The 25,120-nt window shown below is 54.4% G+C and overlaps 2 protein-coding genes across 8 annotated transcripts; one reads left to right on the top strand and one right to left on the bottom strand.

Annotated features, from left to right (window-relative positions):
- The first annotated feature begins 1,171 nt into the window (after positions 1-1,171).
- On the top strand, positions 1,172-22,552 carry PIAS3 (protein inhibitor of activated STAT 3). Of its 5 annotated transcripts, XM_075176370.1 has the most exons (15): positions 1,172-1,247; positions 3,145-3,202; positions 6,467-6,926; positions 10,668-10,752; positions 11,493-11,543; positions 14,029-14,119; positions 15,598-15,732; positions 15,920-16,025; positions 16,631-16,704; positions 17,224-17,384; positions 17,848-17,984; positions 18,416-18,587; positions 18,914-19,047; positions 20,210-20,247; positions 21,026-22,552. In XM_075176370.1, exons 2-15 carry the CDS (start codon positions 3,188-3,190, stop codon positions 21,293-21,295), a joined length of 1,929 nt encoding a protein of 642 aa, XP_075032471.1. In that variant the 5' UTR covers positions 1,172-1,247; positions 3,145-3,187; the 3' UTR covers positions 21,296-22,552. The 5 variants fall into 5 exon arrangements, 4 of the variants coding, with proteins under 4 accessions (XP_075032471.1, XP_075032472.1, XP_075032470.1 ...); XM_075176371.1 differs by lacking the exon at positions 6,467-6,926 and having other exon boundaries at positions 1,178-1,247; XM_075176369.1 differs by lacking the exon at positions 3,145-3,202 and having other exon boundaries at positions 1,185-1,247.
- NUDT17 (nudix hydrolase 17) lies at positions 22,066-25,040 on the bottom strand. 3 transcript variants are annotated; one of them, XM_075176378.1, is made up of 8 exons: positions 24,623-24,894; positions 24,365-24,548; positions 24,256-24,281; positions 24,057-24,149; positions 23,847-23,945; positions 23,634-23,770; positions 23,436-23,532; positions 22,066-22,950 (listed from the first exon to the last, which is right to left on the bottom strand). In XM_075176378.1, the coding sequence occupies exons 1-8, from the start codon at positions 24,830-24,832 to the stop codon at positions 22,603-22,605; spliced, it is 1,194 nt and encodes a 397-aa protein (XP_075032479.1). In that variant the 5' UTR covers positions 24,833-24,894; the 3' UTR covers positions 22,066-22,602. The 3 variants fall into 3 exon arrangements, with proteins under 3 accessions (XP_075032479.1, XP_075032481.1, XP_075032480.1); XM_075176380.1 differs by lacking the exon at positions 22,066-22,950 and adding an exon at positions 24,967-25,040 and having other exon boundaries at positions 23,306-23,532; positions 24,623-24,745; XM_075176379.1 differs by lacking the exon at positions 22,066-22,950 and having other exon boundaries at positions 23,306-23,532; positions 24,623-24,893.
- Between the last annotated feature and the right edge of the window lie 80 nt (positions 25,041-25,120).

Below are 25,120 nucleotides of genomic sequence, written 5' to 3'. Positions count from 1 at the left end.
GCCCGTGTGCCCGTCCGCATCCCGGGGCGGGGGGGTCGGCCGCGGGGAGGGTCGAGCTGGGGGTCCCGGCTGGGGGTCCCGGGCGGGGGTCCCGGGTGGGGATACCGGGCGGGGGTACCGGGCGGGGGTACCGAGCGGGGGTACCGAGCGGGGGTACCGGCTGGGGGTACCGGGCGGGGGTCCCGGGCGGGGGTACCGGGCGGGGGTACCGGGCGGGGGTACCGGCTGGGGGTATCGCGCGGGGGTCCCGGGTGGGGGTACCGGGCGGGGATCCCGGGTGGGGGTCCCGGGCGGGAGGTGGGCTCACGGCACCCACCCTGGGCCCCGGTACCAGTGCTGGGCAGGCTGCAGGCCAGGACTGGTCCCTGTACAGCACCAGTCCCTATACTGAACCAGCCCCACACAGCACCAGTCCCCTACAGCACCAGCCCCCTATAGCACCAACCCCATACAGCACCAGTCCCCTATAGCACCAACCCCATACAGCACCAGTCCCCTACAGCACCAGTCCCCTATAGCACCAGTCCCCTATAGCACCAACCCCATACAGCACCAGCCCCCTACAGCACCAACCCCATACAGCACCAGTCCTCTATAGCACCAGTCCCCTACAGCACCAGTCCCCTACACCACCAGCCCCCTATAGCACCAGTCCCCTATAGCACCAACCCCATACAGCACCAGCCCCCTACAGCACCAGCCCCCTATAGCACCAGTCCTCTACAGCACCAGCCCCCTACAGCATCAGTCCCCTATAGCACCAGCCCCCTACAGCACCAGCCCCCTATAGCACCAGCCCCCTACAGCACCAGTCCCCTATAGCACCAGCCCCCTATAGCACCAGTCCCCTATAGCACCAGCCCCCTATAGCACCAGTCCCCTACAGCACCAGTCCCCTACAGCACCAGTCCCCTATAGCACCAGTCCCCTATAGCACCAGCCCCCTATAGCACCAGTCCCGTATAGCACCAGCCCTATACCGGACTCGTTACCCCTCGGGGCAGCCCCCTCCCAACCCGTCCCGGGGGCGTGGCGAGGTGGAGTGGGCGTGGCGAGGCGGAGTGGGCGTGGCGTTGCGGCTGCGCGGCGGGCGCGGAGTTGCGCGACGCTCCCTGCCCACGGTTCCCCCCCGCCCCAGCTCTGTCCCCCTCCCCTGCGCCGTGCGGCCGCGGCGGGGCGCGGAGTTTGTCTCGGTCCCTGCGCGGCGGCTGCCATGTCCCAAGATGGCGGAGGCGGCGGAGCTGAAGGTGCGGCGGCGGCGGGAGGGGGGGCGAGCGGGGCGGGCGGGAGCCGAGCGGCGCCGGGGGACCGGCAGCGCGGGGCTGAGGGGGTGCGGGGCGGGGGCTGAGGGCAGTCGAGCACTGAGGGCTCTGTGGGGATGGAGTGAGGCAGTGTGGGGCTGAGGGGATGGAGTGAGGCAGTGTGGGGCTGAGGGCTCTGTGGGGCTGAGGGCTCTGTGGGGATGGAGTGAGGCAGTGTGGGGCTGAGGGGTCTGTGGGGCTGGGGGGTCTGTGGGGATGGGTCCAGGCAGTGTGGGGCTGAGGGCTCTGTGGGGCTGAGGGGTCTGTGGGGATGGGTCCAGGCAGTGTGGGGCTGAGGGCTCTGTGGGGCTGAGGGCTCTGTGGGGCTGAGGGCTCTGTGGGGATGGGTCCAGGCAGTGTGGGGCTGAGGGGTCTGTGGGGCTGGGGGGTCTGTGGGGCTGGGGGGTCTGTGGGGATGGGTCCAGGCAGTGTGAGGCTGAGGGCTCTGTGGGGCTGGGGGGTCTGTGGGGCTGGGTCCAGGCAGTGTGGGGCTGAGGGCTCTGTGGGGATGGGTCCAGGCAGTGAGGGGCTGAGGGGTCTGTGGGGCTGAGGGCTCTGTGGGGATGGAGTGAGGCAGTGTGGGGCTGAGGGCTCTGTGGGGCTGGGGGGTCTGTGGGGATGGGTCCAGGCAGTGTGGGGCTGAGGGCTCTGTGGGGCTGAGGGCTCTGTGGGGCTGGGGGGTCTGTGGGGCTGGATCCAGGCAGTGTGGGGCTGAGGGCTCTGTGGGGCTGAGGGCTCTGTGGGGCTGAGGGCTCTGTGGGGATGGGTCCAGGCAGTGTGGGGCTGAGGGCTCTGTGGGGCTGAGGGCTCTGTGGGGCTGAGGGCTCTGTGGGGATGGGTCCAGGCAGTGTGGGGCTGAGGGGTCTGTGGGGATGGGTCCAGGCAGTGAGGGGCTGAGGGCTCTGTGGGGCTGAGGGCTCTGTGGGGGTGGGGCCACGCAGTGAGGGGCTGAGGGGTCTGTGGGGCTGAGGGCTCTGTGGGGATGGGTCCAGGCAGTGTGGGGCTGAGGGCTCTGTGGGGCTGAGGGGGTTTTTGTGGTTGGGGGTCTGGTAGTGTGGGGCTGAGGGGATGTCTGGGGCTGGGGATCAGGCAGCCTGGGGCTGAAGGGATATGGGAGACTGAGGGGATGCATGGTGGCAGCGGAGGTGTGGGGCTGGGAGACTCTGCAGTGGGCCCAAGGAGGTGTGTGGGGCTGGGGACGTTTGGGAGACAGGCGGGGTAGCCGCGTGGGGCAGGGGCTGTGGGGTGGCAGAGCGAGGGGTTCGGGCTGTACCGTGGGGCAGTGATGGGTGAACAGGGCTGGGAGGGAGCTGGGTGGGGTGGGGGGAGCAAGGACAGCCGGTGTGGGGTGAGGATGGCGGGGAGGGGTGGGGATGCTGGGGTCGGGGGCTGAGGCGAGCCGTGGGCTCCTGGCTCGGGGGCAGAGCCGTGGGGGGAAGGCAGGGGGACCACCGGGGCGAAGGGGCCGTAGGGAGGGTGCCGGCGTCTGGACCTTTGTGCGCTGAGCGGCGGGTGAAGCTGTCGAAGCCCGGTGGGCTCGTCCGTGAGGGGGGGGCGAAAGACCCTGGGGGGCCTCGGAGGTGCAGAGCCGTGGAGAAGAGAGGTAGAAACCCAAAGGAAGGGAGAGCCGAGAGCCGGAGCAGTTCAGAGCCTCGAAGGATGCCGGGGGGTCGGCAGGGGAGCAGACGATAGCCGCAGGCAGGAGAGGGGGCGTCGCAGAGGCAGGTTTGGGGTGCAGAACGGGAGGAGGGAGCAGAGAGCGTGTAACATGGTAGTGCTGCACCAGTGCTCACAGCTGGATGGGGTTTCATCTCCCTCCACTCTCTTTTTCTCGTTTTTTTAGGAGTCAGAGTGTGTCACCACCTTTGCCCACCAGACTGTGGAATATGAAATTGCCCCTGGTAACTAATTCCAAAGCTGATTTTTTTTTTTTTTTTCTCTCCTTGTTGGCGGTTTAATATTTTTCCCCCCACAGGCTGGAATATAGGTCTTAGCTGGCTGAAGTGGCCTGGGAGTCCTGCCCCCTTCCCTGTGCTGGGAACAGTAAGACATTTGGGAACTGGCACCTTTTTGGCAGCCAGCCACAGCAAGAACGTAATTCTCCAGAGTAATATTTGTCCGTAATCTTTCCAGCAATGCCCTGTCCAAATTTTGATACAGCTTTATGGCGTGGTCTTTCTCCCTCCCCTAAAACTTAAGCCTGACTGCAATGGGAGCCTTATCGAGTGGCAAAACGTTGACAATATTAGTGGATAAATTGGATCCGATAATTGTAATTGGGTAGCTCGGGGCTGCGCAGAAGTCGAGCTCCGGCAGCTCCGTCCAGCCGTAATCCTGCGATTTGGGGACGTAGTTTAGCAAACAGTAAAGCCGAGCGCGACCCAGGACAAAGTGTCTGTAATGTTTTCTGCTCCGCTCCCTCTGCGGATAAATCCCTGCAGAGGAATTGTGGTTTAAGTCTAGGGGTAGCTTAGCGTGCGGGTTTACATCTCTGGGCTTTGGCCCCCCCGGACGCCAGCCATTTCAGTGGAGCTTGGCATTATTTGAGGCTTCTTCAGTTTATTTTTGAATCTCTGCTCCCTTTCCCTCGTCCATCTCCCCTAACCCCCTTTCTGGTTTCCTCGCCAGGAGTTTGTTTAAGCTTTTTACCATCTGTGTCTCATTGTAAAAGCAAGACGAGCCAGTTGCAAACGAAAAGCTCTCTCCTTATAAAGCCCGTAGTTGGCTTAAGACACTTTCCTTTATTTAAAAGACCGAACGGTGACTCCCCTGGAAAGAGAAGAGGTTTGCGGACGTGCCTTGTTCGACAGCGGCACGATCGGACTCGAGTCTGCTGCGGATCCAGCCGCTACCCCAGCCTCAGGTGCCCTCTGGGAGCTTCGATTGCCATCTCTTACGGCAATAAAGAGAGTTTTTTCCGCTGCTCCGATACCGTGAGCAGTAACCGGAGAGGCTTCGGGGGTAGATAAGAGTCCACAGCTGCTGCAGCGGTGGTGACACAGCCATCCTATGTCACGAATGCGAGTGTTTTTTAATGACAAACGTGAATTCTGTGCTGGTGAGCCATGCTACACTGATCTCCTGCCGGTGGAAGGACTCTGTCCGGAGGATTTGTAGGAGGAATGGATGTGGGAGGAGGTCGGTTCCTTTACAATGATTGTCGCGGAAGGGGAGGGAGTTGGGAAGAGGAGCGTTTGATAAACGTGCATCCCTAATGTGTCTTTTCTGGGAGGTGTTTAAAAGAGGCGCTGTCAAAGTTGAGAGATCCCACGTCGAGCTTTTGCCTCTTAAATGACAGGTTTCCCGCTTCTAACAAATTCTCCTGGCTCCAAAAAGGGGGAAAAAAATAAAGTTAATCATTCTGCTCTTGAATGTATCACCCAGCAAAGGTAACGGGCAAATCCCACGCGACCTACGGGGTTTTTTCTACACAAAACCTTAATCTGACGCTGTGTCTGTTCTGCATCAGGGACCACATGGCACTTTTTGTACCGACAGGGCTGGCTTTGATGGCTTTACCAAATACTTCCCTTTTTTTTCCCACCGGGAAGCGGAACATCTGTCACATTGTCCTCCTGAGATGCTGCATTTTCGGTGTGCGGGTAGCACGATCCTAATACAGCGAATTAACCTGCCTTAAAACCTCTTGGCGCATAGACCAGAATCAATTAACTATCTAATACGCTTGACCTATAGATTACGGAGGTGTGCCTCTTAATTCGGTATTTCTGTGACTCTAGAGAGCTTGGTCTGTAAGGTGTAGAGTCAAGATGTTCCCGTCAGGAAGGAAAATCAGCTCTGCTGGGTTTGAGAATCAATCCGAACGCAAAATACGCCTCCGGTTAAACCGACGAGGTTTCAGCTTTTATTTTGCATTTCTTTTATCGAAGGGATTGCGGTTTTTTGGTGTTTCTGAACTCACAGAAGCCAGCCTTTCCCCTCCACTGCAGCCGGATGAAACCCCTCCGTGGAACCGAAATCGTGGATTTAAACCCCACAAAGTTGTAACTAATTTGAGAACAATTCTGCTATTGTTGAATTGGTTGCATTTTGGGAGCCTAAAGGGAAAAGTCTTTCTAGATGCAGAGCGGTGGTGAAACTCTGTGTGCCTTTCTGATTTAAAAGGGAGAGTGTTGAGTTGCTCAGTCCAGGTTTAACCCTTTTTTACTTGCATGGAGGAAAAGATTGTGCTGTAATATGTACAAATATATATGCATGTAAGTATATATGTGCTTCCATAGCACTCTTTGTCATTCCGTGGGTGTTTCCGCTTAAATAAGTAATTCTGAAATCGTATTACGAGCTCAGGAGAAGGATGGTTTTGGGAGATGGAGCTGAGTTTCTGAGGTCTGCCGCTAACTTGCCTGGTGTGACTGCGGAGGGGTCCCTGAGACCCTCTTTATTTTTCCTTTGGTGAAATGGGAATAATTCTGTATTTTCTCCTCTTCGGGCATCTTTCAACTTAACCCTGTCGGGCTGTTGGGCTGGTGGTGAGAATTAGCAGGTCGCTGTTGGGGAGATCCCTTCAGTGAGGCAGGTCGATAAATGACGCCAGCCTAGGTATAGAGGTGGTGCCTGAGGGATGCTTTTCCTTAATTGCAGCCTTTCTCATTAATGACCAACGTCTGTTTTCAGATTTGATGTCTGATGTGTCTCCTTAGAGAAACATCAGGCCAAAACTGGGCATTCCCAAAGTATATTTTAGCAATAAAAGAAGAAAAGCAACGGCTGAAAACCTCTGCAGTCACACTGGGGCTTGGCCTTTCTAAGCCAGCCTGAAGAGGCCTTAAAGCGAGAGCTTTAAACCCAGAGAGGTTCAAAAAGCTTTAGTTTCAATGCGAGGTTGACCCTACAAGAGACTGTCAGCGTTTATTCGGCGGGAAGGTGATTTAACAAGGTTTGGGTATCAGAAACTGCTCAGACATCCGTCGAATCGGGAAGCGAGTGCAACCTTTTGCATTTCCAGATCCCAGCAAAGTATCTAAAAGTAAACCTAAATATTTACGGTTCTGCTGCTGAGGAGTTGTTGACGACAAGGGGAACTTCAGACTTGACAGTGTCTCTTTTAAGGCCTCCACCATCTTCCTTAGTGAACCCATGGCTTGTTTTTGGGTTGTGTCTCCTCACGCAGCGATTGTAACGGTGGTTGTTTTATTTTCTTGCAGCATATGGTTATGAGCTTTAGGGTATCAGAATTGCAAGTTCTCTTGGGCTTTGCTGGAAGGAACAAAAGTGGAAGGAAGCACGAACTTCTCGCAAAGGCGTTACAGCTGCTGAAATCTGGCTGCAGCCCGGCTGTCCAGATGAAAATTAAAGAACTGTACCGGCGGAGGTTCCCAAGGAAGATCTTAACCCCTTCGGACTTGTCGATGCTCCACATTCAGGCAGGGCAGCTGCCCTCGGCCACCGCGCTGACGCAGGGCACGGTGTGTCACCTGCCCTATGACCACAGCTCTGCCGCCGTGCCGGCGGCTCTGCTGCCGCCGGTGCCTGTGCTGGGACCCAAGCACGAGACGGAGGTTCAGCACTTATCGCCGCCCATCCATCCCGTCCATCCGGATGTCAAGATGAAGAGGCTGCCCTTCTACGACGTTTACGATGAGCTGATAAAACCCACCACCTTAGGTACGTTCGAAAACGCTCGGTCCTCGTGTTCTCTGGAGGCTCCTTTTGTTTGCTGGGATAGAGAAGTCAGAGCAGGAGTGGCACGATCAGGGCAAGCCACCGGTGTGTGTTCAGAAGGCTGATATCCAGATGAAAGTGGGGTTTCATAGAATTGTAGAAGGGTTTGGGCTGGGAGGGACCTTCAAAGACCACCTAGTTCAACCCCTGCCGTGGCAGGGACATCTTCAACCAGAGCAGGGTGCTCAGAGCCCCGTCCAACCTGACCGTGGATGTCCCCAGGGATGGGGACACCTCTCTGGGCAACCTGTGCCAGTGTCTCACCACCCTCAGTGTAAAAGATTTCTTCCTTGTATCTCGTCTGAATCTGCCCTCTTTCAGTTTAAAACCATTCCCCCGTGTCCTGTCGCTGCAGGCCCTGCTAAAAAGTCTGTCCCACCTTGCAAGTACGGACAGCCGCGGTGAGGTCTCCCCGGAGCCTCCTCGAACAACCCCGGCTCTCCCGGCCTGTCCTCGTGGCAGAGGTGCTCCAGCCCTCGGATCATCTGGACCGATAACCTCCCACTCCCGCTGCTATGGGCTGCCAGAAATGGAAGCCTTTAGTTGCTTGTCAGTCTTGTTCCACATTGATTTCCATGAAGAAGGGTATTTCTCTCCCAGCTGACACCTTTTCTGTTAAGTGTCTATTTTATAAGTCTATATAAATTTTGGATTATTTACTGTTTTCACCAGATAGAGCCTGGGGTTTTCTTTACGTTCTGAATTGTGAAGCTTTCTGTGGTACGTCAGCGTTTGGATCCTAATCCTGAGTGAATAAAAACCTGGTTCAGTTGGCACGGGCTCCCTTTCCGAACAAATTAGTGAATGCCAGGAGAGTTAATTATGAAAAGTGGTTTGTTATTTTTACAAACAATTGGTGTTACAACTTCCAGCAAAACAGCTTCTTAAAAATCCTCTGCTGCATTTGAGTCCTAATTCTGCCTTAATTATTAAGAAAAATGTAGTCCTAAAATCCGCCAATATATAAAATTAATGAGCTGGTTTACGCATTACAGTCCAGCTTGTTGCAAAGACGAGAAGAGGTCGGCTCTGCGTTGCTGAGACAACTTGACGTTGAGCGCGAAGCAAACGGGGACCTTAAATTTAAGAGCAGAAATGGAGTATGGCGAAAGGGCAAAGCCACTTGTTTCTTGACGTGATGCGGAGGCCCAGCGCTCCGATGCTTCCCCATTTGTAAAATAGGGACAAGAAAATGCTGGGTTTTGCCTAATTCCAGAGAAGTTGTGTGTTTGCTGTCATCTTTAAAGTGCCGTAGGGTACAGAGTTAGCCCGGTAATTGCTGGTGGTTTTGGAAGCACTGCTGCACTTGGGGTGATTTGGGCCCGTGAAGAAGGGAGATTTATTCTGGTTTTTAGAATAAGTTATAAGTTGTATTTTTACTTTAGGTTGAGCCTTTCTGGCCTCTTCAGACTAGATCCACCCATCTTATGCCTTTTAAATGGTTTTCGCTTGGATTCAGGGATGTTTTTCTTGCATATAAACGTAGTAATGTTTGCTGAAGTGGAGATAAGTGTGTCTGCACTCCAACCAAAACCCATGCGCTTTTTGGGGGGTTTGGTTTTGCTAAAAATTGCCTTTTCTTAGGTTTGGCTTTGTTCAATCTCTCAAACAACCTGTGGTTAAGCCTCTTCCCTGAAATGGGATACTCGCCTTGCAAAAGAAATGATTTTTTTTCTCTCCCCTGATAAAACTCCCGTACTTATGTGTTTGTGCTTGAACTTGAAAGCGTTTTTATGTAGTTCCTAGGGGATCGTGGGCTTCTATTTTTGGCTTCTGGTGGTTCGTGTCTTTCTTCTCCCTTTAGCTGTGTAAACGTCCCCTTCCCATTCTTTTATTTTAGTTACTTGGGGCAATTTGTTGTAAGTATCCAGATACGAAGGTCACGGTGTCAGAAAAAATGCCAGAAATAAGCAATGCATGGGAAGGAAAAATGAAAACAGGGGTGGAGAGGGTGATGGTGGGTGAAGGGAGTGACACGGGGGTTAATGACACAGCCTCCTGGTCCGTCTGCGCGCTGTTTGCTGCAGGTGAGGAAGATCCAGGCTTTGGCTTTCCTGCTCCGCAGCCGGTACCAAACCCCTAGCTCTGTCGCCGTGAATCTCGGAGACGTCGGTGTTTCTCTCTGGCTTGGGAGAAGGCTGCCAACAGCGCAATAACACTGGTTATAAATTGCTTATTAGATGGAGGTTGATTATCGGTTATAAACGGAAGCAGCAGAGAAGAGAGAAAGCTGCAAATTTTGAGCGGCTTTACCCCAGCTCTGTTTGGAGCTGAATCAGGATCCGATTTTGTCATCGAGGAGCAAAAGGCTCAGGCACAAAGTCCTAAGATGGTCAAAATTCCTCTGAATTTCTCCGGTCCGGTCTGCCAGCCTGTCGCTGCTGCCGGTCCGGGGGGAAGATCTGGCAGGTCATCTGCCAGGAAACTCAGGGCCTCGCATTCCTGGCATTCCTGAGCTGCAGGAGGCTGGAGAAGCAAAACCCCTCGCCCCGCTGAGGAATCTGTGCTTGAATGTGCTTTTTGGGGAGGCCAGCGTAAGGGTGTCCCTCTCCGAAGGCAGGTGGCACGGAGCACGGAGCTAACCACCTCCTCTGCGGATCTCGGTCGCCTCGGACGGTCACGCTACGACCAGCTCATCACAGGTGTTACCAATCTCCTTGAAATAAGTAAAGAATCAAAATGTGAGATTTACACTAACACGTGATAACGTCCTCGGATTCTCTTGACCCAGGGAAGCTCCGCATCCCAGAGAGCACCGGCGGGAGCTGCTGTTGCTCAGGACCTCTCCCGACGGGTGTAAAAACGAGTGCAGAAGAGGCCAAGTTGTCTCTTTGCAAATTACATTGGCTTACAACGTCAGTGGTCTTCATTCTAGGATACCGATGTTCTGCAAATACTAATGAAATAGCTCACAGTTGTTGAGAGGGGGGCAGACACCTGCCAGTTTTACCGAGGGCGAAGCTCAGGCGCAAAAGAAGTAACTTGGTTAAGGTCAGGGAACGAGAAGGGGAAATCTGATTTATTTGCACCAAACGTTTTTACCGTGCTCGTCACTAACCCTTGTGTAAAAGTCTTGATTCTCCCATTATGTGGGTTTCTCCGCGTCTGTTTATTTTTAATCAAGGGCATGGTGGTTTTCTCTAAATTCGCCGTGACTCTGTCCATGTGCCCGAGGAGAAAATGGCAACGCCCGATTATTGTTCAGCAACTGTACTTACTCCATAACCACAGTAATTATTGTAATTTCTAGGGCAGTGGATGACCTCCGGCATTCCCTTAGCTCCGCATTTGATCTCACTCTTCCCAACCTGTCTGCCGATCCCGAGGCAGCGCCGTGTGGCTCTTCCTGGACTCGGGAGCCTGTTGCAGACCCAGGAGAGCGGGGGGGGGGTTTCCCGATTTCCTCACCGTTTGCTGTCTGTGCAAACCGCCTGACTTTCCAGGCTTCAGTTTTCCTTGTAAATAAAATGATGGAAGCTGAATGTCTGCCTTGGAAGACAGACCTGACGCTTGGTTACACGGTCAGGGATCTGGAGGGCCCTGCATGGAACTGCAGTTAATTTTGACGACGGATTGTCTTCTGCTGTTAGTGGATACTGGCCTGTGTTTATTACAAGCCTTGGCGCCTGCAGGTGTAAGAACGGCTTAACGATGATTTAATTTGTCTTAAATTCTCTTTTTCAGCCTCAACGAACAGTCAACGGTTTGAAGAAGCTCACTTCACCTTTGCTCTAACCCCCCAGCAAGTTCAACAGATCCTCACCTCCCGGTAAGCGAAAGGGTGTCTCTCGGATGCCGTGCAAGAGCGTGTGGCTTCCCTGCTGCGGCTGCCTGTTCTTCCCCGGCAGAACGGGGAGTGGAGTCGGAAGAAAAAATGGGCAGAGTTTGGGTGAGAGAGCCTGGCAGATGAGGAGGTGGGCGATGGTGGGAATAGGAGGAAGAGCTGAGTCTCAAACAATTCGTGTTTCTCTGCTCCAGTGCAGTACGTGAGAATAAAGTGCCAAGTTGGGGGTAAAAAGGGGAGATCCTTGACGTCAGCGGTGCTGTGCTGCCTGCAGCCATTGAGGACCCGGCTAAAACCCTGCGGAGTGGAATTGGTGTATGGAAGAGAGAAAATGGGGTAGTTGGGATAAAAACGTGCAAAATCATCCCAAACTTTAGGACTACCTTCCACCTGTGCCTACAAACACAATCGCTTGTTCGCATTGGCGAGTCTGCAGTTGGCATTGTATAGTCTTAAGACTCAGCAGTAGCAAGAATCTTTGAGGTTGATTTTGTCCCTTCCCACCACTCTCTCTTCTGTTCAATGGGCTTTTGCTTTACGTCCTCGTTTGGGAATTTTGCCTGCTAGTTCGGACAGGCATTACCTGTTTTGACAATTTGACTGCACTGGTTTTATTCATAATATAACTCACAGTTATCAATATCAATATAACTTAATAAAAATTTATGCTGTTGTAGTTGTAATTCTCTGGTAAGTGCTGCTTAAGACCTCCTTTTCTGTTGCAGAGATATCTTACCAGGTGCCAAATGTGATTACACTATACAGGTGCAATTAAGGTAAGGTAATGTCTTTTTGATGAACGCATTAAGTCCTGTTCCCTGAGCTAGTGTCTCGGTATTAATGTGTCCTTGATTTTGGTGAATCACGCTTCTAGCACTTGATTTCGTTTGAAACTGCATGTCAGGTTGCTCAGGGGAAATGTTAAATGTTTGGTGCTGCATTCTGAACGCTGGTTTCTATAGGGGAGTGAGGGTTTCTATAGGGGAGCGAGCCTCTGATAAACCACATTGTGCAACACCAAACCAAAAGGGTCTTTCCGGACTCGGAGAGGCTGGGTGAGTTGTCTCTGGGTGACGCTTTGCTGGCACAGGCAACACGGCCTTGCACACAAGTTTTCTCAATTTTAAGTGCAGTAAAATTTGATCTTTTTCCGAGTTTTGCACACTGACATAGAACTCGCTTCTTTCTCGTCTCCATTTTAATTATTTGCCTATTTGCAGATTCATTGCAAAAGGCAAATAAGATGCAGAAACTACATTACCCTAAAATTTGAACATTTTTTTAATATTCACCCAGCTATTACTCATGAAAATGCAAGAGATGTTGGAGAGCGTGAGTAGAAAAATACTTGAAAGTGCTTCATGGACCCTCTGATTCTTGCAGTCCGTGCCGGGGTTATTTGAGTGCCTGCCCCCACTGTCCTACGGCACTGAACAGGAACTGAGGAGGCTCTTGCCCAACATTCAACCTTGGCAGGGTTAAAAAATGTTAAATTTTATTATCAGGGCTTTGAACTTGGCAAAGAGACAGAGAATCATTACTGTACTCTCAGGAAAAAAGTGATGAGGAAATTTAGGGCTTTAGTTGTGATATCTGGAAGTCTGAAGAAAAGCGGTGGTTTGAAATTGAAGACTCTGATTTAATTCAGAAGAGAGCCTGGTGGTTTTCAGGAGGGCGTTCTATATTAATTATGATTCTGCGACAACATCTCTCTGATTTGGGGCTTTACAGCCGCAGTTTTCCTGCTGTGTCCATCTGTTCCTTTTTTGCGCGCAGAGCTGGTGGAGCGAAGCATACGGGCGTCCTGTTCCCTGAAATGCATCAGTGGATGCTTGGAAATGTCTCTTCTGTAGCGCAGAAAAACACCATGTGTGTTTTGGAAGGACCGGTTGCAGTGTGTACGCCTCTTACTGTGTTTTGGGCGTTGGAGATGAAAGAGAGTTTACCAAATAGCCCACCGGGAAACTTTCAGGAGTCTCCTGGGGTGTCGGAGTGCATCCTGAAGAAGTGGACCCTTATTCAGCAAACTTTAGTGCAGGAGTTAAAAACGATGGTGGGGTCGTTTCTTCTCTCCTGCTGATGTGCTTCAGCATACGTGGTATTCTCATCTTCCCAAGCAAGAAAAAGATTAACTCTCCATTTTATTCTCTGTTTTATTTGGCAAGCAGAGAGAGGTTAAAGCACAATAAGATCAGATTTATTTTTTGAGAACGTTGGTGGTGTGGCTCTGCGTCGGCGTGACATGCCAGGGCTTGATCTGGCAGCTCGGAAGAAGCCGGCCGAGGTCACGGTCTGACTCACGGCTGCGCGGCAGGCCTGTGGTTTCGGCCCGGGGAGTCGTCTCTGGCGGAGCACCCTCCTTGGAGACAAAATAGAGCGCGCGGCCGTCTGATTAAGTGGGATTAGGATTTGAACCGGAGCCCGCTCTGGGTTGGTGGTGCTGACGGTTGGACTCGATGATCTTAAAGGTCTTTTCCAACCCGAATGATTCTGCGATGAGGGAGGCAACGGTAGGATATCGAGTGGTGGCGGATGAGCTTTGAGAGAGTCCCCGCAGTAACCAGTCTGTCCTCCTGCAAGATTCACTTTGGGTCAAATACAGCTTTTCTGTTTCTCAGGTGCTTGCGTTGGGTGACATAAGCAGATGGAGTTCTTTGCATCTTGAAGTGCTGCAGAATCTATAGGTGAAGTTGCACGTGAACGCACCCAAAGCTGGGTTAAGCCATCTGATACAACGCTGCTGGTGTGGGAATTATATCAGGGTGGCCAGCGTGGAAGGCAGTCCTCTTCTGAATTAAATCAAAGTCTTCAATTTCAAACCACCACTTTTCTTCAAGCTTCCAGATATCACAACTAAACGGCACCCAGGTTAGCTGCCCGTGCCGCTTGAACCGGAGCTCGGTTTGTGTCATTTTCTTGAATGATGTTAGGCCAGAAAAATACAGTTTGCCTTTGAAACCACAATTCTGGATAGCTTAGATTGTCATCTGGGCTGAATAAAATTAGCCCTGCCCCTGCACACTTCACAGCGTGCACGTTAGCAATTGTTTTAAGTCGCTGGCATTTTTCTGTCTCGTTTCTCATATCTTTTGCTGCACGTAGGGCTTGAAACGCGAGTAGGGCTGTTCATCTGCTTATGTGTTTTCCAGCCATTGATCTCTTCTGCTTGGAAAATGTTTCTCCCTTTTTAAAGGGAAGTTTGGCTGCCGCTTTTTGCGAGTGTCACCACTCACTTGCCAGTTTCTCCCTCCTGCTTCTTAGGTTTTGCTTGTGTGAAACCAGCTGTCCCCAAGAAGATTACTTCCCTCCTAATTTATTTGTCAAGGTCAATGGAAAACTCTGTCCCCTGCCTGTGAGTAAATCTTATTTCTTCTTAATATGTTGTAGACTAAAGCCTGCCCTTTTACACAGTTGCAGCTCCCAGTGAGTGCAGTGGGAACGTATTTTCCAGAGATTAAAGACTGATTTGAAGAAATGGTGTGGTGAGAGTGCAAAACTGATTTCATGTTACAGGGCTGTGGATTGGTGATGAAAGCTGCTCTTTGATTTAAGGAGTGTGGTCTTTAAGTAGAAAAATATGTGAACTTTGGGCCTGATTTTTTGTAACCAGCAGATTCCCTCTCATTTTTTGGAATGCCTCTTTTGACAGGAAACTTGATAATAAAAATGCAGAGTAAAATCTGAGTTTAACGGAATAATGGCACTGCCTTTAGTTTATCACATTGCAGGAAGACCTGGATGCTCCAGTCAAGGCTGGGGTCCTTTGTGCTGGGTAATGTGTAAAAAATGTAATAAGAAATAGCGCCTGCCCCAATTTACAGTCCAAAAAGGGATGCGATTCAGTGTCACAGCTAGGAAAGGTATCGGCGGTTCGACAGTCGCAGGCCAGTTCCCTGTCAACTGCCCCACGCTGGCTTTGCTCCACTACAGCAGGCGCTTTTTGCAATCAAACCTGCAGAACAGCCTCTCATGCTCTGCCTGAGCCGCTCCCTTCGGGTTTTTAGAGATTTGCATTTTTTGCCTCAGATATTGTGTCTGGTTTTGGCCGAGACAATTAGTAACCTGCTTTAAAAAAAAAATAAAAATAGAGAGAGGTGGTTTCCGGCCTCGTGGGGCGGAAAGAGGGAAGCGCATGTGAGATGCGAGATGGCTAAAGGGTCCCCCCAGCTTCTGCTCTCAGATAAGGTTTCTTGCGTTCATTCGGATGAGTCATCTGCAGCTGAGAAGCAGCACAGCAGCTCAACGGGAACGCTTTTTTTTGTTTTACTTCTGCTCAAACTGTGACGGCTGCTGAATCAGTCTCACGCTGCCCAGTCTAACTGAGGGCGATGAAAAAAGGGTGGTGTGAATCTCTCTGAATTACAGAAACGGCACTCTTGGGCTGATGGGTTTCTAACCAGGTTGGAATGTGGATATAATGAAGCAAAAATGAGATCAACGTGAGATTTGTCACGGGATGTAATTTTTTAGCTTCCCAGCCTCCTTGAACTGGGCAGGCTTTGGTTTTTAATTCAGCGCCACTTGTGCACAACACATCCCAGCCTGGCAGTTCTGCGTTTGTGGAGAGGTTCAGCTTACGATGGGATTCCAGTGTGCTCGTCAGCGTAAGGATGTTAGAGGGAACCTTCATTCTCCATTTCTTGACATTGAGAAATAATAATGTACTGCTTTGAGATTTGTAGATAAATTCTCATACAAGCTCTAAGATGTGACATGAAATGTCTTGAGGTACAATGTGCCGTGAAGAGACTGGGTTTGTAGGTTCTTGTACGTGGCCTTACCCGTCAGAGAGAATTTATTTTATGCCAGGTAATCTTTCTTTCTTTGCAGGGTTATCTCCCGCCCACGAAAAACGGCGCAGAGCCGAAACGGCCCAGCCGCCCCGTCAACATCACTCCATTGGCACGACTTTCGGCAACCGTCCCCAACACGATTGTAGTGAACTGGTCCTCGGAGTTTGGCAGGGTGAGTGAGGGGAAAACCGTTTCCCATTTGCTGCTGTTCCTTCACTACCAGTTGTTTGCAGCCTCAGGTCTGCGAGGCAGAATCGAGGTCGTTTTTGCAGTAGCGTCAAGCTGCGCAGATCCAGGAGAGCCCTCTCCTTTCTGGTGGGTTTTTCTAGCTCTGAGCAGCGTCAACTTCTTTTCAACAGAACTACTCTGTGTCGGTGTACCTGGTGAAGCAGCTGACGTCGGTAACGCTGCTACAGAAGCTAAGAGCCAAGGGCATCCGAAATCCAGACCATTCGCGAGCCCTGAGTAAGTGAAGGTGTAACTGTGCTTGATCTGACCCTGACGGAGCAGGTCTGAATTAGCGAGCGAGGGCAGTGCAGGTCTTTGGGTGCCTCCCTTCTCGCAAGCCCGCACGCACTTGCTGAGTCCTGATGATGAGAACTCGATGGGGAGGTAAGGATTGTAAAGATTAGGGATTATTTTTCAGTGATGCCGTTCAACAAAGATGGAAATCAAAGCGTTCTTCAGATCGCTGCCCATCTCCCTTGTGGTACTTCCAAAACATTTCTCCTCTGCGGAGCAGCGGGCGTGGTGCCGTTGCTGCTTGCACTCAAATTGTACGCGGTTTCCCTACAACCAAATGCTTCCCCTGTGCTGCCGTTTTACAGGCAGGCTGTAAATTCTTTAAGGTCGGGACTGTCTCTTTGTGCGGCGTATATGGTCTAGCCAAGGAGACTCTTGCCAGAGCTGTTAGCCGAATAGCAATAATGTCTGCTGTCGTAAGCATTACCTGCCTGTAATTTGGATAATAAGTGTCATGGTGCAAATTATAAATCATGTCTGTACGTATTTATGCATGTAAAAGAAGGAGGATGTTGACAGGAGACCTTTTTCCCCTCCTCTTCTTTCAGTCAAAGAAAAACTAACAGCTGATCCTGACAGTGAGATAGCTACAACGAGCTTACGAGTTTCCCTGATGTGTCCAGTAGGTTTCTACATTTTTGTTCATTTTTCTTGGACAGGCCTGTGTGAACAGCTTCCCGCTTTACCTTACCGTTGCGTAGGAACGCTTTGGAGCGAGACGAGAGCTAATGCTGCTGCAGCCCTGCTCTTGCTGAAAAGTCAGCTTTGATTCCTAAATAAAAGCAGAACTGCTTTCTTTCGTGCATAAAAACGTTGCTGAGATTGTTGGCCTAAACTGCCTAGGCAAAAAATGTCTTCTGTTGACCCGGTCCTTGTCTTTCACCTTCACTATTAGCACGTGTTTGAGGTGGAGGTGAGCTTAAAAAAATAAAGAAAAGGCAAAAATACCCTCCGGAAAGCTTGTTTTCTCTCGCACATTAATTCTTCGTTGACGTTTAGTTTAACATCTTGTTAAACATGCTGGAGTGCTGGGCAGGGGAGAAAAGGGAATAAAGAGGGAATAACACCGCTGGCTTTACTTTGGTGCTGTGAGAGGCGGTTTGTACAAAACCCACTTCATTTCTTACCTCTTGTCCCCCAGCTGGGTAAGATGAGGCTGATTGTGCCCTGCCGAGCCATCACGTGCACCCACCTCCAGTGCTTCGATGCTGCGCTCTACCTTCAAATGAATGAGAAGAAACCCACGTGGACTTGTCCCGTGTGTGACAAGAAAGCCCCGTACGACAACCTGATAATCGACGGGTGAGCTGAGCAGGCTTCTAACACACTCTTTAGCCTGGATAATGTTTTTCTTTTAAGGCTTATCCTCTAATGCTAGCATATAGAGACAAGTTACAGCCTCGAATAACTTAAAATCTGATTTTCATTCCCTAAACTGCTTTAATGCCAATCTGGAGACATTTTTCCCAAAGAACAAGAAGCCTTTGTCAAAGTCTTGGCTTCCTTGCTGGCAGTCTCTGCAGAGGCAGTAATGAGGGAACCTGCTGACGGGGGTTTGAACCGAGCCCTCCAATGTACGTTGAACAGCCCATCAGAAAACTAAACTTGCAGGTGATACTGATTTTAGCACAGGGATTCGTCGCACCCCTTTAACCCATCTCCTGAGCGCCATCGGTCCCGTGTCATTTCTGCCGTCCGTCTGCATGTATTTATGCGCGAGTCCTTGTAGCGTTTGCTCTCCCCAGCTCGTGCTCTCACCCGGCAGGTTGTTCATGGAAATCCTGAACTCGTGCACGGACTGCGATGAGATACAGTTCATGGAGGACGGCTCCTGGTGCCCCATGAAGCCCAAGAAGGAGAACCAGGAGGTGTGCCAGACGTCTGCGTTCAGTGGGATCGAGGGTACGGGAGCTATGGTCACCAACTCTTTTTTGGACGTCTGGTTTTGCCAAAGCAACGTTTACACTTACAATTTTTACATTTACAAAGCAACATTTGGAGCGTTTCCGATCCCATCTGGGAGCCGGTATTTGGGATCACCCTGACATACCAGGAGCATGACAGGCACTTAGCACACCCCTGTGGAGTAAGTGCTAGAAAAAGCAAGACAAATGCAGGTTCCTCTTGAAACTGCAGCATTAATTCCAGGTGGGCTATGGAGACCTGACCGTTAGTGTGGGGATGATGCTTCTGTTCTGGGATGGGGTGTGGATTTGCTACCAGCTGTTTGGCAGTCCTGAGTGTATCGCAGGGTTGTAGTGCTTGTAGAGGCGGTGGTGTTTTGCTCGTCTCCATTTCAGCGGTTGAAGCTGATCGCTGGTTTTCTTCTGCAGCCAGCTCCCTTTACACTGTGAGCGCCGAGGGCAAGAACTCTTCGGAGGGCAAAAAAAAAGTGGAGGTTATTGATCTCACTCTGGACAGCTCGTCGGATGAGGAGGAGCCGCCTGCCAAGAAGCAGTGCCCGGTCTCCAGCATGGCTCCTCCGACAGCGGCCGGGCCCAAGGGGTAAGGCAGCACCGGAACCCGGCCCCCCCGCTTTGCTGGGCTTTGGCTTCTCTTGCTTCCTGCTCTCGGCTCGCTTCCCTTCCGAGTGCTGGTGCCGTCGCAGTGACCAGATCCCAGCCCGCTCCGTCCCTGGGCAGCGCTGCTGCTGCTTTCCACTCCCAGGGCGAGGGGACACACCTCTGAGCGTGGGACAGGGGAGGAGGGACGGCTTGGTTTTGCTGTAGGTGCGGTAGCAATCGGGGGTTTTTTGACAAACAACGGCGGAATTTTGCCCTCAGCATGCCGTTCTGCTTTTGTTAAGGTTCCTCGGGTCTGTATTGTTTCAGGGTGTTAAGTATCGATCACCAGCCGTCTTCTGTGCTTCGAAGTCCTCCCATGGCAGCTCTCGGCAGCGACTATCTCTCCAACCTCCCCATTCCCGACTACCATCCGTCCTACCAGGTGCCCTCAGAGCTTCAAGGTAACAACAAAGACCTCTGGCAGCAGTTTGCAAATACGCACAATTGTACCAGTTTACCAGACTAAGCAGCTGGCTGTAACACCGGTGCCCTGGCCTCCCCTTCCCCTGAGCTACGGGGGCCTTTGGGTCACCCCCACTCGTAGCCTTTCTCGGCCTGGCGGCTACTGCAGATCAGAGCCAGGATTTTTGAGCAACAGAGTTCACTGGCCCAACACAGAAGAGGGAAGAAGGAGACTAGAGTGCCTCCCTCCCGGGGCACCACGCCGGTGAGACTCTCTAGGGGCTTGCAGGTGAGCTCCTGACTGACAGAATAGCCTGAAATCTGGTTGTTAGGGATCACAGGTAGGAACGACCCGGGTTTTGGCTGGTTGGTGTCCCAGGGCCACCGAGGAAATGAGGCTGCGACTTCCTTTCCTGGGCTCTTGTTGCTGGCTGGCAGGGTGTGATACGGGTTGTGTGTCCTCACCCAGCAGAAGGAAGGAGAGGCCCAGGTCCGTGACTGAGTAGTGAATAAGAAGCCATTCCCAGGAACCCACGGCTCTGGGGATCCCCGTGTGCTTTACGGCAGTGAGTGATGCCTCGGTTGTCCCCAGGGGGGTGGGCGTTTAAAGCCTGGTTTTACGGGCGGGGAGGCTGCTACCCCGAGAGATGAGGTGAGGGGCTTGAGTGCACCTCAGGTCAGCAGCGGAGACCTGAAAATACCCTCTCGGTCCTGCGTGCAGTTCACGCATCCCTCCTGCCCAATCTGAGGCGTGCGCAGTTGCTGTCTGATGGAGTTGGTTTGGTCGCGAGCCGTAAGCAGCTTTTGCAGAGTGGTTCGAAGTGCGGGGTCGGGGCTGGGCTCACCCAGCCCTTTGCGGTTTGCTGAGCTTTGCTGGAACTTGATTTTGGTGCCAGGCCCCACGACAGCTCTGGAGAGGTGAAATTTAATTTGCCCTGCGCTGTTCCGTTGCTGAGGCCACGCGATGAGTTACAGAGCGGTTGTAGGAGCAGAGCTGGAGTTTGTGAGGCAGTTGGAGCTGACAGGATCGTGGTACCTGGTACTTGGAAGCAGTCTGAACCCATCTGCTTCTGTCTCTACGTTAGCACGGTTTGGCTCCCCTTCCTGCCAGAAGTTTGTTTACCATCAAGAGATTTATTTTTCCCCTTTTTATTTTTCTAGGTCTGGATTTGTTTTCCTTCCTTCAAAGTGAAAATCAGGTAAGGGTTTTTTTTTTTTTCTTTTGTTTTGTTTCATTATTGTTTTTCTTTTCTCCTTGCCAAATCTGCCAACTGGCAAATACATCCCTCTTCGCTCAGCCAACCTTCCTCCTCCTCCATCCTCTTCCTCTGTGAGAACTGTTGTAGGACGGCGGTGGAGGTGCCGGCTTTGCGGTTCCACGGGCATCGCCTGACCCCGCAGGGAGACACTTAGCCAGCCCTGCAGCTGCAGGACTCCTGGGCTCTTGCCCCTCTGCCCAGCACCTCTCTTCTTCCGCAGTATCTGCTTTCTTGAGCCTGCCTCGCTACGGCAAATTCAGGATTGCCAGGGGCTGAGAGGTGGGAGTATTTTGCTTCTCTGAGGCTGAATCCACGCAGACGTCGGAGAGCGATGGTAGAAAGCGGAGGGATTTGGCGGCAGTCGCCGGGAGTTGATTTGTCCTGTCCGCGTGGTGCGCAGGTGGCTCCGCGCTGGGCACGGATCCACGGCTTTTCAGGGTGGTCGCTGTAGGCTCCATCTTCTTTCTCTGTGCTGGGCTTTATTTCTTGCTGCCGCGGGTCTCTGCCGTTCTCCCCCCGAAGCCCGCGCTTGCACTGGTTGTGCTGACAGGAGGCAGCGGGTGCTGATGGTTCAGGAGCGGTCTCGGTAAACTGGTACATTTATCTGGGGGGCTCAGAGCGACCCTGTGCGACCTGTCCGCTCCGGAGGGCTGCCTGGGGCTGGGGCCGGGGTTGTGCGGGCACCGTGCGCTGATCGGGGTTTTCCTTTGCTCGGCAGCATTACAGCCCTTCCGTGATCACCTCCCTGGATGAGCAGGATACGCTCGGCCATTTCTTCCAGTACAGGGGCACCTCTAGCCACTTCATAAACATGAACCCCCTGGCCCCCGTGATGGCAGGATCTCACAGCGCCGTCAGCCCGGCCGGCGGCCGCATCAGCAGCATCGTCTCCCCCAGCGCGCTGCGGGAGAGCCACGGACACAACGGGACAATAAGTAGCAACGCGGCGCTCCCGGGCTGCAGGCCAGACGTCATTTCCCTGGACTGAGGCCACGCTGACGGCCGCTATTCCCTCTACCAGGGATGGGAGACGGGGGCGGATTTCCAGTAGCTGCCTTAGGGGTTGGCTTCCCTGTCGGGGCTGGAAGGACCTGACCAAGAACCGTTCGGTTGGGTCTCTCCCCTCGATCGAGGCCATCTCCCCCGCGTAGCCCGTGCCCCCAGGCCTTGCGCCGCTGGTTTCCAGTCCGCCTCTGTTGGGAAGGATGCGTCCCACGGCTGTATCCGCGCACGCACGCGCTCCCAAGCGCGCTGGGATGTGGGCTGGGGAGCGCCTGTTTCCGAGGGTTAACCAAACCCCCGACTTTAAAGAAATATTTTAAAACCGTTTATGTTACGTAGGATTCTGCTACAGATATCGAAGAGCTGAGGAGGAGAATTCAACCGTCCCCTCTTCCGCGGGAGCAGTGCTGCTTCCCAAAAGCAGCGTGTCCTGCACTTACCCCCCAAACCCCACGGGGACCCTCACAAGTGAGGCTGGGCTGGCTGGGGCTGCCTCCCCAGCCCCCACTGGAAATTATTCCTCATTTTTAATGGGAGACGGCGGTGGGGGGAAGAGCAGACGCGCGCGGGGCTGCGTTGGAGGACGGGGTGAAGCGAGCGAGCCGGGAGGGGGGCGGCCCTGCTGCCCCGTCCACGCTGTTGCCTCCTGCCTGTCCCTCTGGCGACAGTGCTGTCTCAGTTGTAACTACGGTGTATTTTTTAAAAAAAAAAAGATTTGTTTTCTTCCTTTTAAATATTTCCAGACCTGTACAGAGAACACATAGATGATCTATATTTTCAGTTGCAGCTTTTGTACATATAAAACTCCAAAGATTTCCCTGTTTCTGTATCCACGTGAGGACGAAATGAAGGTTGCGTCGTCTCCGGGGACGACGCATCACCCATTGCACAAATTATTTATGTATTTAAATGTATACTTCAGTTTGTAACCTCTACAGCGATGTACCTGCTGCTTTGTGAGTGTCCAAACAGGCTTGCTCCCTGCTGCCAAGCCCATCTCCCAATCCCTGCAGCGACAGGCACGCGGGTGCTGGCTCACGGCGAGGTTGGAGCGCGGAGAGGTATCACATGTAGCAATTTTTTTAGCACCTTTTTTAACTGCTCCTTCCCTGAAAATTCCGAGCGGCGTCCGTGCCGGTGGGTCGGGACGGGGGAGCAGCGCACAGTATTCTGCTTGGACGATTTCCTATTTCTTGTATCGTAACCGCGGTAAATATTTCAATGCAATAAAGGTGGAAATCCAGAGGACCTGCCGATTCCTGCGGTGACCGGGGCATGTGGAGCTGGTTCTGTTTAGCAGGAGCCAAACCGCTGCTGCTTCTGCTCTGCTGTGAAGAGCAGGAGTCTGGGGGCAAGAGAGCGCTGGGGTCTTGCCCCTGCCTCGCCCGCACTTGCTCCAAAACCCCCCTGGAACGGGTTTTTGGAGTTTCTGAACTTCTGGATTTCTGAAATCCCCCGCTGGAGGGGATTTGTTGTCGACGAGATCGCATCGAGGTGCCGGGCTGGCTCCCCACGGGCTCGGCTCACCGCGTCCCCTAACTCTGCTCTGCTTTCCCTGCAGCCAGGCCTCCCCCGGGCAGCGAGACGTGCCCAGCGTGGGACCCCGGTCCCCCGGCCAGCACGGCGGCGCCGCTCCAGGTCCTGCCAGGGTGACAACACGTCTTTTATAAACACAGCGTGGTCACACACCCCAGGAGCAGCCGGCAGCGTGGCCGGGGCGCCTTCCCTGCTCGATACCGAGCTGCTTGACCCCTTGGAGCCGTTTCTGTAGCAGAGTCCCCTTAAGCCAAAAGAAACCCACCCAGCGCCTGTTATCGGGGGGACCCCGGTCTTGGTGAGCTGATGGGTGCTGATCCTGCCACCCCCCTAAGCCGTGTCCCCTCTGGGCCACCCTGCTGTCCCCTCCTCGCCCTTCCTGTGGCAGGCAGGGTCCGTGCCCACCCCTCCCCTTCCGCGCCGCCCGAGACCCCCGCCCCACTCCAACACGGACTCCGGGCCGGGTGGGCAGTGACTTTATTCCCGTCCGCGGCGGCCGCAGGAGTGACGCTGCCCTAGGGCCCGACTCCCCCCTGCTCCCCGAGGGACCCCAGCCAGAGCCGAAGGGCGAACTTGGTGCCGGTGCTGACCCGTTCCACGTCCTCCCCTTCGGCCGGCGCCGTGTTCAGGAAGGTCGCGGTCGGGAGCTGGGCGGTGCTGGAGGAGCCGTTGCTCAGCTCCGTGACGCTGAGAGAGGGAAGGCCATCAGGGACAGAGCGATGTGGGGCCTGGGGCTCTGCACCCCCTTTCTTACAGCCCACGGGAGCTGCTCCCGGGCGCGTCCTCACCCCACGGTGGCCGGCAGCGCGCTGGGGACGTTTCCCAAACTCTCCGCCCCGTCCTCCGTGGCTGCGATGGCCTCCAGGACGGCGGGCTCCAGCCAGGCGTAGGCGCTCACCTCGCTCTCGCTGGGACGCATCCTGCCCTGCACCCCAAGACGGCGCTCAGGCCGAGGAATCGCCACGCGGGGACGCAGCGGAGGGCCCCGGTCGGGCGCTCACCTGCAGCCGCTGGTGGGGCTCGGCGGAGAGGAGCAGCAGGTAGGCGACGACGTGGTGGCGGCGCGGCAGCCCCCGGCTCAGCATGGGCGGGTAGATGGACTGCGGGTGGGGGAACGCGTCAACCGGGTGCCGCCGCCCCCACCCAGGGGCGCTCGGCTCCATTGGGGAGGGGTGGCGGCGCTCAGCCCCCCCAGCCCAGCAGGATGTTACCTCCCAGAGGCCGAGCATCCTCCAGGAGAAGGTCCCCGCGCCCAGGCGCAGCCCCGTCTCCTCCTCCAGCTCCCGCAGCCCCACGTCCAGCAGCTGCGGCCAAGGAGGGAAGGGAGGGGGTCAGGGTGCAGCAGCACCCCCCAACTCACGCTGGCCCTGTCCTCCCCCAGGCTGTGCGGTCCCCGCGTTGTCCCCTCACCTCTTCACCCGGCTCCACGTGCCCACCTGCCAGGAGGGACAGCGGGTTAGGGGCACCCCACAGTAACCAGCACCCCATTTTTCCGCCCCTCCCCGCCAGCTGGACTCACCGGGCGGCACCCAGACGTTGGGGAAGATGCTGAGGGTGCTGGCGCGGCGGGTGAGCAGGATGCGGCCGGTGCTGGCCTGCAGCAGCACGGCCACCCCCGCGGCCACCCCCCGGCCCTGCAGCTTGGCGGGGAGGGCGATCTCCGGCCGCTCCCCCAGACGCTTGGCAGGGCAGAAGGAGGGTCTCTACGGGGAAAGGTGACGTGAGGGGACATGGTGGCACTTTGGGGGGACCCAGGGGTCTCCAGGCCCCCACCCACCTTGAGGAGGGCGACGGTGGAGCCGGGGAAGGCCACGTCCGAGAGGAGGAAGCGGCCGCTGTCCAGGCCGCAGCTCACCACCGCCGCGTCCTCGTGCGCGGGGCAGAAGGCGCCTGTGACGCTCTGCGGGGAAGGGCGACAGTGGCGGCCATCGCGGGGCCACGGCGGTGGCCATCGCGGTGGCCACCGCCATGGCACCGCATTGGCCATGGCCCCGCGATGGCCGCCCCGCGTACGTCCACACCCTCACACCCCTCCTTGCGCCACGCGGGTGTCCGCTCCCCCCCCCCGCCATGCCCCCCTCCCACCCCCATCCGCGCCCCCTTCCCCCCCCGCCCCGCTACCTGCCCGAACCGCGCGGGCCCCCCCGCCCCGCCGCGCCGCACGTGCACGAACACGCGTGTCAGCCCCGCCATGGGCCCCGGGTGGGCGGTGCCCTGGGCCCGGTGGGCGGTGCCCTGTCCCCGGTGGGCGGTGCCCTCCCCGGAGTGAGCGGGC

The sequence above is a fragment of the Calonectris borealis genome, chromosome 29 (assembly GCF_964195595.1).
Source record: "Calonectris borealis chromosome 29, bCalBor7.hap1.2, whole genome shotgun sequence".
NCBI lineage: Eukaryota > Metazoa > Chordata > Aves > Procellariiformes > Procellariidae > Calonectris > Calonectris borealis.
Note: the sequence above shows the minus strand (reverse complement) of the source record. Positions and strands in the feature narration are given on the sequence as shown.